The 12,884-nt window shown below is 32.7% G+C and overlaps 1 protein-coding gene across 1 annotated transcript; it reads right to left on the bottom strand.

Moving 5' to 3' along the window:
• Positions 1–480: 480 nt before the first annotated feature.
• On the bottom strand, positions 481–4,667 carry LOC104240326 (photosystem I subunit O). The gene is made up of 4 exons (XM_009795158.2): positions 4,448–4,667; positions 3,539–3,611; positions 1,918–2,097; positions 481–685 (listed from the first exon to the last, which is right to left on the bottom strand). Exons 1-4 carry the CDS (start codon positions 4,533–4,535, stop codon positions 595–597), a joined length of 432 nt encoding a protein of 143 aa, XP_009793460.1. The 5' UTR covers positions 4,536–4,667; the 3' UTR covers positions 481–594.
• Between the last annotated feature and the right edge of the window lie 8,217 nt (positions 4,668–12,884).

Below are 12,884 nucleotides of genomic sequence, written 5' to 3'. Positions count from 1 at the left end.
CCTTTTAACATATTTTGACTTTAGGCCACCAAATCTGTTGAACTATTCTTGACTACGGCATTATATACGAATTACGATTCATCTTCAATTTATGTTGTGTCATTTGTCGTAGTTGTTGCCTACCTACCGTTTAGGTGGCACTAGTGAGATCCAACTAAGGTGAGGAACTTCGTGTCGCGGCTGCTCCACTCTGCTGCGCTGTAGTTTCATGAACTGAACTTCATTGCCTTCCCGTGCTCGAAGTGAATAGGCGTTGTGTCGTAGGTCAGTTTCAGGGTGGGGAGCGAAGAGAGATCAGAAAAATGATTCATTTGGATCGACGAGCTTTTTCATCCGAAAAACAAAGGTTGACATTTTTAGAATCCACAATTCAATTGCTTTATTTATCTCATTTACTGTTTTTTTTTTGTTTTTTTTTTCCTGCTTTTTCTATTTATATCCTATCACTGGTAAAAAAACAAAACCGTAAATAAAAGTACAGAAAGTAGAAGGGATTTGTCTCCCATAATATTCTGAAAATTGAGAAAGAAGGAGAGTTAAGACATTAATAGATTCTTCATTATACACAATATAATTATCAGAAAAAAATTCCATTTAAAAGTATTTCTCAGTCCTTCCTTTGAATCCAATTTGCCAAAAAGTGAGGCAGAGGAACAAACCCAAGTGCCAACAGACCATCCATAGCCTGTAATTAAGACAATAATGCAAATATCTAAATTTAGAGAAAACTAAGAATTGATCTGTAACAAAGTATTTTGTCCATAAATACTATAGAAAACCCTAATTATTCTTTTCGAATTGGTCCACTTGATTATTTTCATGTTTTTTTGTTGCAAAAAATAGGCCAAATGCACTAAAATTCATATAACATTGTGAGTTTCTAATTAAAAAAAAAAAAAGATTTTGAATTATTATTTTTAAATTTTTCTTCTATAACATAGGGCAGATCACACAAGGGGAAAGGGGGACAATGAGAATTGAATTTTCATATTTATGAGACTTTAACCATTACTACTAGACTATAAGATTTGTGAAAATTGGTTTTCCACTAAACAACATATACTATTGAGTTGCATACTGTATACTTCTATTTTCTTTAATGAAATAATTTGTGGTCACATAATTATGTAAAGCTTATTTTAAATCATAAATGTTAAAAGTATAACTCCCTCCGTTCCGGTTTACGTGAACCTATTTCTTTTTTGGTTCGTTCCAAAAAGAATAACCCCTTTCTAAATTTGGAAACAATTTAGCTTAAACTTACAATTCTACTCTTAATGAGAAATTTTTATAACCACACAAATATTCTGGAGCCCTTTTTGACTTGTTTAGGACCACAAATTCCAAAAGTATTCATTTTTTCTTAAATTCCGTGTCCAATCAAACAGGTTTACATAAATTGGAACGGAGGAAGTACTTTCTTTCTTAAACTCCGTACCAAGTCAAATAACGGCAGATAAATTGAGGATGCAAAGAGTAACAAAATCGAGCAAAAATCAATAATTTGGTGACCAATTTAGACATTTTCTTTTTTTGTAAATCTTAGTCCGTAAATACTGTATTACATATGTATTCAATTACTCCATTTGTTCCAATTTATGCGATGCACTTTTGCCTTTTAATCTGTCTAAAAAAAATACTAAATTTTTTTCTTATTTAAAATAATTTAACTTTAATTTTTTTAATGAGATATTTTATAGTCACAAAAATATATATGACTCGTTTTAAACTCCGTACCAGTAAAAATGCATCATATAAAATAATCGGAGGGCAACAACAACAACAACGACCCAGTATAATCCCACAAGTGGGGTCTGGGGAGGATAATATGTACGCAGACTTTACTCCTACCCCGAAGGGTAGAGAGGCTGTTTCCAGGAGGGCGTAAAACAAAAAGAGTAATTATGGTGGAATTACCAGAATTGAGAAGTGACACCAGGGCCAGTAGGGAAATGAGAGAGCTCAGTGCCAATGCTCTCAAAAAATAGACCACTTAAACTTTTGCCATTAATTGCTGGAATGCTTGAAGGTGCCAGCCATCCAATTAGACCAAATCCAATCACATTCAAATCTCTCCTCAGCCAATCTCTCTCAAAGCTTCAAATTACACAGTACAAAATTACAAATGAATTATGGCTAAAAGAAAAAATTAACTTACATAAGCTAATATAGAATTTTTATGTGAGGACAACCCGGTATATTAAGCTCCCGTCGGATCATAAGGGTCTAGCGTACGCAGCCTTACCCTGCATTTCTGCAAGAGATTGTTCCACGGCTCGAACATGTGACCTCCTGGTCACATGGCAGCAACTTTACCACTTACGTCAAGGCTTCCCTTCAGAATTTTTATATTACTACTATAATTTAATTTGTGGCATAGTCAAAAACTCAAATAAGATATTCCACAATAATCCAATCACATTCAAATCTCTCCTTAGCCAATCTCTCTCAAAGCTTCAAATTACACATTGCAAAATTACAAATGAATTATGACTAAAAGAAAAAATTAACTTACATAAGTTGATATTGTATAGAATTTTTATGTTAGAGCAGCCCGGTGCACTAAGCTCCCGCTATGCGCGGCCGGACCACAAAGGCCTATCGTAAGCAGCCTTATCCTGCATTTCTGCAAGAGGCTATTTTCACGACCTTCTGGTCACATGACAGCAATTTTACCAGTTATGCCAAGGCTCCCCTTCAGAATTTTTATGTTAATACTATAATTTAATTTGTGGCATAGTCAAAAATTCAAATAAGATATTCCACAATAATTTTTGAAGCACCATTACCATTACACTAGAAACTAGAAATATCCTTTATATAAAGAAAATTCAATTTTTTTTTATATATATATAAATATTTATTTTTTTAATCGATTCGAAAGCAGCAATAGATGAGATTGAATCACATAAAAGGTTCACCCTTCACCCTGGGGGATTCGGGAGTTGAGAGTTCTGTGCTCTTGTGTCCGTGGTAAGCAGGGGCATATATACCTTGTCCTATGCGGTGTTACGAGACACTGCTTCGTCGAACTTTTTTAGTAAATATATAAAAGAAAATTTAAAATATTGGGAATAAATATAGAAATGAAACTACTTAAAACTACAGTAATTTATTTATTTATTTCTTCAAATTGTGACACTGCTTATGAAAAATTTCGTGTACGCCACTAGTTATAAAACCAATAAGATTAAGAAGAAGGTGAAGCTATCAATCTTTCATATTCAATATTAGGACCAGAAGAGTTGGTCCATCCGTATACCAACTCGAAACAAAGATTTTACCCTTTTAGCACACTATAATTTTTCGACGAATGGAATTCAACTGAAGCCGCCTCACTAAAGGTACCTTTGCCACTGATTACAGGTTACTAATTTCATTTATTACGAGCATTAATCAGTAGTTACCTTAGGTAATTTGATCATGTAAAAGAAAATTCTACACTGACTATAAAAGTTAAACTCAAAAATAAAAATAAAAATAAAAACTGTGTAAGCAACCCCACTGTAATTAAATAGATTTTTATCTGGTAATTTACCATGTAAATTTGCCTCCTGAAGCTTGGGCGATCCTTAGAGGGTTTCTTGCTGTCACTGGTGATTTTAAGAAGCCTGTGAAGAAAAATGGAATTAGTGGAAAAGTGAAAATAATATTTTATTACAATAATCCACCTAATAAAAAGGACTATTATTCCTATAATAAATAGTCAATAGAAATTTTCCTCTATTACTACAGTTACAGGATGTAGCATTCGGCAAAGTTGTATAGGCATTTAAGAATTAATATATACTATATAAAATTAAAAAATTAAAAATGACTTTAATGTTAAATCCATACTAATTGTCAAACTAGAGAATTTAATAATATTTTGCACTCACTAACTTAAAATTGGAAATGTGACGGAATGTACGTGAGTTAAGCCGAGCTAGGATTTTTAGTTTACAGGTTGTGTACCATAATATTTTTTACTTATTCGGTTTTAAATATATTATTTATACATATTTAATAAAAAATTTAACACAAATGTAACGTTTGAATCAAAACTATCAGGTTCTGTCGAACCCGTAACTATAAGATTGGATCAGCCTCTGAGTGGTATTCAGAGGCGGATTCAGGATTCAAATTTAATGGGTTCAGCTTTTAAAATTTTAGTATTGCACTTATTGTACTGTTAAAATTATGGGTTCAAATCTAATATTTATTAGAATTTAGTAAGTTTCTACATATAAATTCATGCTTTGTGTCGAAATTTATGGGTTTAGTTGAACCTATAACCAAGAGGCTACGTCCGCTCCTGATGGTATTACTCATGAAAAATCCTTTTGAAAATGCACAATAAGTTAGAAAGCAAATAGAGAAAAGAAAGTCATTATGATAATGTGGAAAATTGCCATAAAATCAAAAATAAAAATTTTTTTTTAGAGAAGAAAATAAAAAATTAAATTACCTGAGTTAAGGGATGTCTTTTTTGAAGATGAAAGAGAGGAACTAACCAAACCAACAACAGTTGATGTAGTAGCCATTCTTGCTGCCATCTTTCTTAATTTTCTAACCTTTTCTTGTTTTTGCTTTGTTTTCTGAACTTGGATTTTGGCCTTTGAAGAGGTGACTAGTGGATGAAAATTAATAGTGGAGAGAATAAAGATTCATTTAGGAAAATATGTGGTGGACTATAAAGATTGTGACATCTGTAGATTTTGTGGATGGGTTATTGATCAATGACTGGTTGACATGTGGATTTTTATAGATTTTGATAGATTTGATTCTGCTGACTTCCTTCTACTGGAAAAGAACAAGAACAATTCGCGTTTACGTAAATAGCCGGTCATATTTATTGTTTATTTTTTTTAAACATATACATTGATTATATAAATAATCGGTCATATTTAACCGTTGTTTTCTTTCATTATTGATCATATTACTGTCTTGTAGTTTTAATTCTGCTTTTATATGGCTTTTTGGTGTTGTCTCTTCTTGTCTATATTTTCATTAATGATGTGCTTATGCTTTCCTGAGCCGAAGGTCTATTGAAACAACCTCTTTATCCTAACATGGTAGGAGTAAGGTTTACGTACACACTACCCTCCCCAAACCCCACGGTGTGCGATAATACTTGCATGTTGTTGTTATTGTATACATTGATTATACACGATTATATACATATAATACATATATTATGACTCTAGCAACTATTTTTAATTTAAGCGATTGGATAAGCGATTATTTGGATTAATTCTTCTATAAAGATATCGAAATTAAGTCTTATGCATTGACTGTGGTAATAAAAAATATACTATCAGGTTACTTATAAGATAATAACACATGTATTATCTAATAAAAACATTAAATTGGTGTGCAATACATTAATTGGTGTGCAACACATGTATTATCAATGTTCGTATGTTTAAATTGTACACTCTTTCCACTTGAAACTTGAAAATTTCCAGCTTTTCTTTTAGTTGTTATTAACAAAGAAGAGGCCTCAATAATTTTAAGGTTATCATTTCCGTATTTTTCGCAAATAGAGTTGATAATATATATAAAGAGACACTTAAACTGGCCTCAGACTCCAACTTACTCAATAATCAAGTAGACATTTCAACTTGGCACATGTATGTCGGGAGAAATTCAAAAATAGCCAGATTTATAAGTGGCCATTCAAATGGCCACGGTTTCAAAAGTAATCGAATTTTAGCCACTTTTCATGTAAAGATAAATCTGAACGAAAACACTGTTCAGAATCCGGAAAAATACTTCAGCATAATATACTGGAGTTCCAGTATAATATACTTGTCCAGCATAATATACTGGAGCCAGCAAAATATATCGGTCCAACATAATATGCTGGAAGTTCATACACAGGTGCACCGAACTCCAGTATATTATGCTGGACCGGTCTCTATTGCAGCAAAATAGAGGTTATTTTTCAATGACTTAGCAAACGCTGGCAATTTTTAAATGACCAGTCCGAAAACTGACTAAACCGTGCTATTTTTACTGTATGTCTCGTGGGCATCCCGAGCTGACATGGCAAAATGTTTCATTTTCATACAACTTCGGGTGTGTAAAATTTCTTAAAATTATATTTTTGTTTTATTTTTTTCATGTGGGGCTCACTTTCTTTATCTCCAATCAAGGTATAGTCCCCACCACTCTTTCGCCGCCATCACAAACTCATCACCATCCTCGCGCTATCACCCCAACAAAAACAACACGTCACCAAATATACCATTCAATAACCATAAAATTAAATTGTATTATGATTTTTATGGCAACCATGGAAATAGAGGATAATCGAATAGAAGAAGCATTATTGTTTTTGATTCTAATATTAGATCAAATTGGACACGCAACCGATTGAATCATTTCCAATTTTTATATGAATCTGGATCGGGCCTTAACCCTAGTTTGCAAGTGCAAGCGCTGTGGAATTCTCCACCGTGTTGTTAGAATCGTCACCACCACCGATTTTCGTTATGTGGTGGAAATGGAAACGAGAATGGCGACGAGTAATTAGATGACGATGAAATATTCCGATGAATTATTGAAGCAAATGATGAATTTTCTAAAAATAATAGAAATTAAATTGAATAGAGATGATGAATTTTCTAAAAAAAACACAAGTGAAATTGAATAGAAAATGAGGGATTTGGTGGAAAATTTATGGAGAAGGAGAAAGAGGGTGGGCGGTGAAGGAGATGGTAGAGAGGATTTTCTAATGTTTTTATTTTTCTTTTTTATAAAAGTTATACGTGTCAAGTGTTTATTTGTCATTATTTCATGTTATATGCGATTGTAACTCACACTCTAAGCTTACCAGACGGGAGTGTCCACGAGATACACCTGTGCGAAATTGAAGTGTCTATTTGATTATTGAGTAAGTTGGAGTATGAAATATACATCCGAGGCCAACTTTAAAAATCTATTTTTGTATTTTGCCTTTTCTTTTTTAAAAGTAACGAGAAGCGTCTTAGCTTGTACGATGACACACCTTTCCAAATTTGCTTCCATGGCCAGTTGTTTGAAGCTCTGCGTTTGGCCATAGATTTTGGGTACTTCTTAAAAAAAAAATTGAAACATCATTTATTCATGGAATATGATCAGTTTTTGAAAAAAAAATTTGAATTTTTTTTCAAGTTCCCAAAAACTGCATTTCAATCATAAACTTTAACTTTTTTTCTAATAAAATGCATGTCCAAACACAACTTCAACTTTTAAAAATTATTTTCAACACAACTTCAAAAACTCTTTTTTAAGTTTCAACCAAATCTACGTTCAAACGCTAGCGAAAGTACTTGGGGATATGATTAGCAAAGTGTAGCCAATCTTAACGAAATATCTTCCTTAATTAGTATTAATATTTTGGTTGCTCAAGCCGATATAGGTACAAAAGTTTCTAGAACAGAATAGCTTATTCCTATCTGTTTTGTTCTTGTGAAACTATTTTATTCCTTTTTAAAATTAAAATGAGCTTATGAATTCTTTCGATTTCATGGATAAACTGGTGTGATTTTTTATTTTTATTTTATTATTGTTTTACAAATGTAGCAGTTGTCTGCTACAGTCGAAGATAGATTGTATTGTTTGGAGAGAGATATCACAGATAATGATTAGGAAGCTAGCTAGTTAAATAGACTAAAAAGTTGCAAGTTGAGAATTAAGGGCTCGTTTGGTACGAGAGATAACAGATAATTAATTTCGGAATTAAATTTGAGATGAATTTATCTTATGTTTGGTTGGGAAAAAATCGCGATATAACTAATTCCGGGAGTAATATCCCGAAATTGTAATGTTACTTTTGCACACATCTGGCCAAACATCAATGCTATCTTCATATTGGCTTTTCACCATTGTTGTCAAAGCTACCATGAAGATAGTCATGTTGTATTTCTCATTGTTGGTAAACCTGTATTTGTAAATAATGACTGAAAAATTAGAACGATAGCTTATAAACGTAAATATAACTGAAACAAAAATTAATTCGAGCCCACTGAATTCACAGTGTTTCCTTAAGGAATTTAATCCCCTCCTAGTACCCAAGGTTATGGATTATTTCCTCCCAGGATAGAACGAATTACACACTGGTGTAGCGGTACTTCAAACCCCAGTGTTTCAGCGAACACAAAGTTCGGCAGCAAATCACACTTACGGTTGCTTTGTTTGTAGTTTAAAACAATGCAGAACAAGGGAGGAGAACTCAGAAGTCGAATGGAAATTCTGAGAGGAAGGAATGCAAATTATAGCCAACGTTGAGTTTTCGGTGAAGAGAAGATCAATAGCTCTCAATTCTGTTTTTGGTGTGTCATTCTCCAACTGTTGTTGCTCATATTTATAGCAGTCAGTTGTGAGACCCGCCCCCCCTCCATGGTGGAGCATGCACTAGCTTGTTATGGAGCAAACACTTAGCCATGGTGGGAGGAGCACTAGGCGGCTACTATTGCAACTGGTGGTACAATACACGGATTGGAACATATCCGTTATAAACACGGATAATATTACGTTAATATCTACTATTAACAAATAAATTTGGTCCAAAAGATTAATCAATCAATTGACCGAAGCCGAGCGACGACGACGAGGCGAGGCTTGCCTTCTTCCTAACTCTTTAAGAGCTACATGAAGTGCATTTGTATATAAACCCACCAAACTCCTTTTCCTCTACCAATGAGGGACAATGTCTCATTAAAATGAGAGTAAAACTTAAAATTTTACTCAAATTTTTTATTTCCCTCCATTTTCCCCTTTCTATATTAAAAAGAAACTCAACACTCATACCCTCTACCCTGTTGTATATTTGTATTTTTGTCACTTTACATAGGGAGAGTTCTCATTTATTATAGTTGTAGGGCCAATTATAAATGAAAAGAGTCCTTCCACCTCTATTGCATAGTTGACCTAGGTTTAGCCTTACCATGTTTTTGGAAACCATTTGACTATCATTTTTGGATAGTCAAATGGTACTTCTTCTTAGGTCTAACCCTTGTTGATTGGGTTCAATTGGTTACTATAGAATAGGTAATCATTTGATTTTCACTACTAACTTTTATGAGCTTGTTAATGTCGTACTATAATTTCATATATTTTAACGTTATTTACCGTACTTATTTTTTTGTTCGGATGCTAATTTGTACGACAATTAAGTTTAATAGAGTTTATTTTATGTGCAGGAATGCTTGGACATGAACTGGAGAAAAGTTACATGAAATGGTACCTCAAAGCTACAAAATGGAACAATAAAAGAAGACGTGCAAGGCAATGAAAAGTCACGGTCGTAGACAGTGCAAGGCTTTGTCCAGGGCATTGTCATTGGCGCCTTGTTAGCGCCTCGCGGGGAAATATTGGCGCCTCGTATGGTGCCTCGTGGAGTAATGTTGGTGCCTCTGACAGTGCCCCGCGCTGACGATGCTTATTCGAGCCACTTTATTTCCTCATTACGTTTGGACGTGTAGACCTCAACCCTGCCTTATAAATACCTCCAAAACTTAGTTTTTAGAGGGAGGGAAACATTATTGGAGAGGCAAAAGACTATGGAACACACTGGAGCACGAATCACAAGAGTCTTTCTCTCCGTTCTTCTTTAATCTGTAGTTTAATGTTTTTGAATATTACTATAATTATTTATACAATTATAAGTAGCTAAACACTCTAGTCTAGGGTTTGATGGAACCGTTTGGAGGATGAATTCTTGTTACGTTTTAATATAATTTTGCTTTTGGATATTCCTACTTGTTCAACTACGTGTTTATTACTGTTGATTGAATGACCATCAACTGACTATGCCTATTTATTATGTATTGCGTGAGAAAGAATGCATATTTAGGTTGTTACTGAACAACGTCACTCCCAAGGTATATGAGAGATCAATACGGTGAGTTTAAAAGCGGGATTATAGATAATGAAGCTTTGACATGATCAAAGTGAGCGATGAAAAAGTGATGGCTAGCGTAATTCGAGAGAATATGACCAGTACATTATGGTCTCGTGAGAAAATTACGATAAGTCGAGTGTCAATAGAGAATACTTAGGCAAAATTGTAGGAAACGTAGCGGGAAGGATTCCGACAATTGGGGAAAACATAACTCTAGACTTTTCCAATCTCGTCTCCAGCCCTTAGTATCCATAGTTATTAATTTAGTACTTTAATTTATTAATAATTAGTTAGACATAAGAATCTTAATATTGATAACTTAAAAATTGTTCGAGCTTATCTTCTTAGTGATATTGAACAGTTACAGTGAAACCTTAATTCTTTGTGGAATTCGACTCCAAAATTTTAGACAAATATATATTTGTAGCGAACACTTATTCTTTTTAGGACTAGAATTGGATCGTGATCACCTGTGATGAGAAAGAAATAGCTAAAGTTTCATTGAAGTTAATTCAACGACAAATGCTGCTAAAAGACTCATCCTTACCAACCTTATTCGACGTGCAAGAGGCAAATCTTGGATATAGAGTTTTCAGAATGAGTTTGAACTTTTTATATTTTTATATATTGCTCGAGTCATTAAACAATAATTTTCATAATACTCAAAAAATCCATTCTAAATCTGCCTTGAATCATGTGTCTAGTGTTCTTCCTAAGACAGGTATTTACCAAACCTCGACGAAATTTAAATGAGTTAGTGGAACTAATTGTCAGTAAAATAATCGTGTTTATAAACAGAAAATCATAAAATCAAAAAACGTAACAAAAAATGCAAAAATATATTTAATCCTCTCATTTTTGTCCAGAATATTTAGATTAATTCCTCCCATGATAGAACGGAAAACTATTCTGTAATAACCAGGGGCATATGCACCTTATACTATGCGGTGTCACGGGACACTGCTTGGTCGAAGTTTTTCACTAAATATTTATAAGAAAAATAAAAATTGGGAATATGAATAGAAAATGATACCGCTTGTCTTTATAGTAATTTATTCATCTGTTCAAATTATAACATCACTTATATAAAATTCTGCGTATGCCACTGATGATAGTTGCACTTCAAATTATAGAACTTCGATGAACTCAAATGGCTGAGCAAATCACACTTCACATTTATCTTTATTTTAAAAAATAATATAACACCATCATATAATTATCTCCAAAATTTCAAAACTGTACGTAGTTCCAGCGAAATTTTGGATACAAATTCCATCCTATCATTCACAGTCTTGAACCATTGAAACTAAACTTGTCTCCGCTGCTGTCACAACCGGCGTCTCCCTCGTATTGCCACTGTCTATTAGAATGGAATCACATAGATAACAAAAAAGCTTCCTTTTTTGTGAAGAGTAATTCATGAATTCAAGGAGATGACTGATCACGGCCGGACCTAGAGCATTGAATATGGGTTTTCGACAGCGGCAGAGCCATGATTTCACGTTTATGAGTTTGAAATTCTAATCGTCTTAAGTTATTGAATTTTAACTTAATAATTTATATATATTCAATAAATTTTTTGAGACAAATACATGATTTGAACCAAAACTACTGGGTTCGACCGAACCCGCTTGGAGCACTCTAGCTCCGCCCCTGGTTTCCGGAAACCCAATAACTCTTGCGCAAATCCTGTATTTATATTAAGAAATCAACTAAATATTTGTAACTATTTAACTGTGAATCCAGTTATTATTGCATATTAATTTGAAATTAAGATGAAAACTCATAAACTTCAAATCTTGAATACGCCAATTATTTTATATTGCCAATCAGAAGGCAAAAATCCAATGAAGGATTTCGTCCCTTAAAATTGACGGATCATGGACATGCTCCCTTATAATTTCAAATACTTTAATTTTTCTTTCTCGTTTAGTCTCCAAGAAACACATTTTAAGGCGAACACAGAAAATAAATATTAAATTCCTTAAGCTTGTGAAATAGAAAACCAAAAAAAAAAACGTTACTTAACACAAAACAAAAAATATAAAATAATTCAGAGCCCACAATTTTTTTGTATGTTCTTACGAAATTTAATTCCCTCGCTATTGCCCAAGGTATTTAGATTAATTTCTTCTAGGATAAAATGAAAAACTATTCTATAATAACAATACTTCAATTTACAAAACTTTGGATAAATCAAATGACGTAGCAAATCACACCTAACACTTATGTTTATTTCGAAAAATCTATATAATATATAAAAGTGGGAATAGACAAGATGACTTGACGCCTCTCTTTAGCCAAGGATCCTATTTGTTTTTTTTTTATTTTTTTTGCCTTTTTCTCTTATTTTTATTTAAGTAAATTAACTCAATAATGGATTGAGTCTCTTTGATTTCCCACTTTTATTGTACTCTTTAAACAATTCCGTTTAAAAACTCCAAAAGTTTAACTTCCTTAAACCTTATTATTCTTACCGTTTCAAGCCTCTCTTCTTCCCCTATAATTGCCTATTAATTGATAATATTAAGTCATTAACATCTTATGTTTTGTACTTGAATTTCAGAGTACTCTATTTCAAGGAAAAACTTTATTATCTTCATTTCATTTTCTATATACGTCTATTACCCAAGGTATTTTTCTGAGTGTGATTCATCTAATATGTTGATATATTTAACCCCAACTTGTATTGAAACTGAGAATTTTATTACAGGTCTAACAATTGATTTAAAGTTTTATCTTCATTAAAATGTAAGAGTCTAAATAAAAAATAAATAATATATAGACGTAATGAAATGCAAGATAATTTAACGTGATACTTTTTTCTTTCTCTCTAGAAGTCTCTAAATACTTTTTCGCATCTCTCTTCTCCAATGTTTCCATATATGAATTTAATTGAAATTTTATATATATATATATATATATGTATTATGTCAACTAAATTCAAAAAATATTATTTATAAAATTATTTGAGTACAACCGAGCGAAGCTCAAATTTTTTTACTAGTAATGCAAT

The sequence above is a fragment of the Nicotiana sylvestris genome, chromosome 9, assembly GCF_000393655.2.
Source record: "Nicotiana sylvestris chromosome 9, ASM39365v2, whole genome shotgun sequence".
NCBI classification, from domain to species: Eukaryota; Viridiplantae; Streptophyta; class Magnoliopsida; order Solanales; family Solanaceae; genus Nicotiana; species Nicotiana sylvestris.
This window is presented reverse-complemented; position numbering and strand designations above follow the sequence as displayed.

What these genes read in the sequence shown, in the direction of transcription:
- LOC104240326 (XM_009795158.2), bottom strand. Translation starts at nt 4,535, where the DNA reads ATGGCAGCAAGAATGGCTACTACATCAACTGTTGTTGGTTTGGTTAGT. An exon ending in TCAGGAGGCAAATTTACATG is followed by an intron (nt 2,098 to 3,538) that starts GTAAATTACCAG and finishes TGTAATTTGAAG; the next exon opens with CTTTGAGAGAGATTGGCTGA. An exon ending in GGTGTCACTTCTCAATTCTG is followed by an intron (nt 686 to 1,917) that starts GTAATTCCACCA and finishes TCTTAATTACAG; the next exon opens with GCTATGGATGGTCTGTTGGC.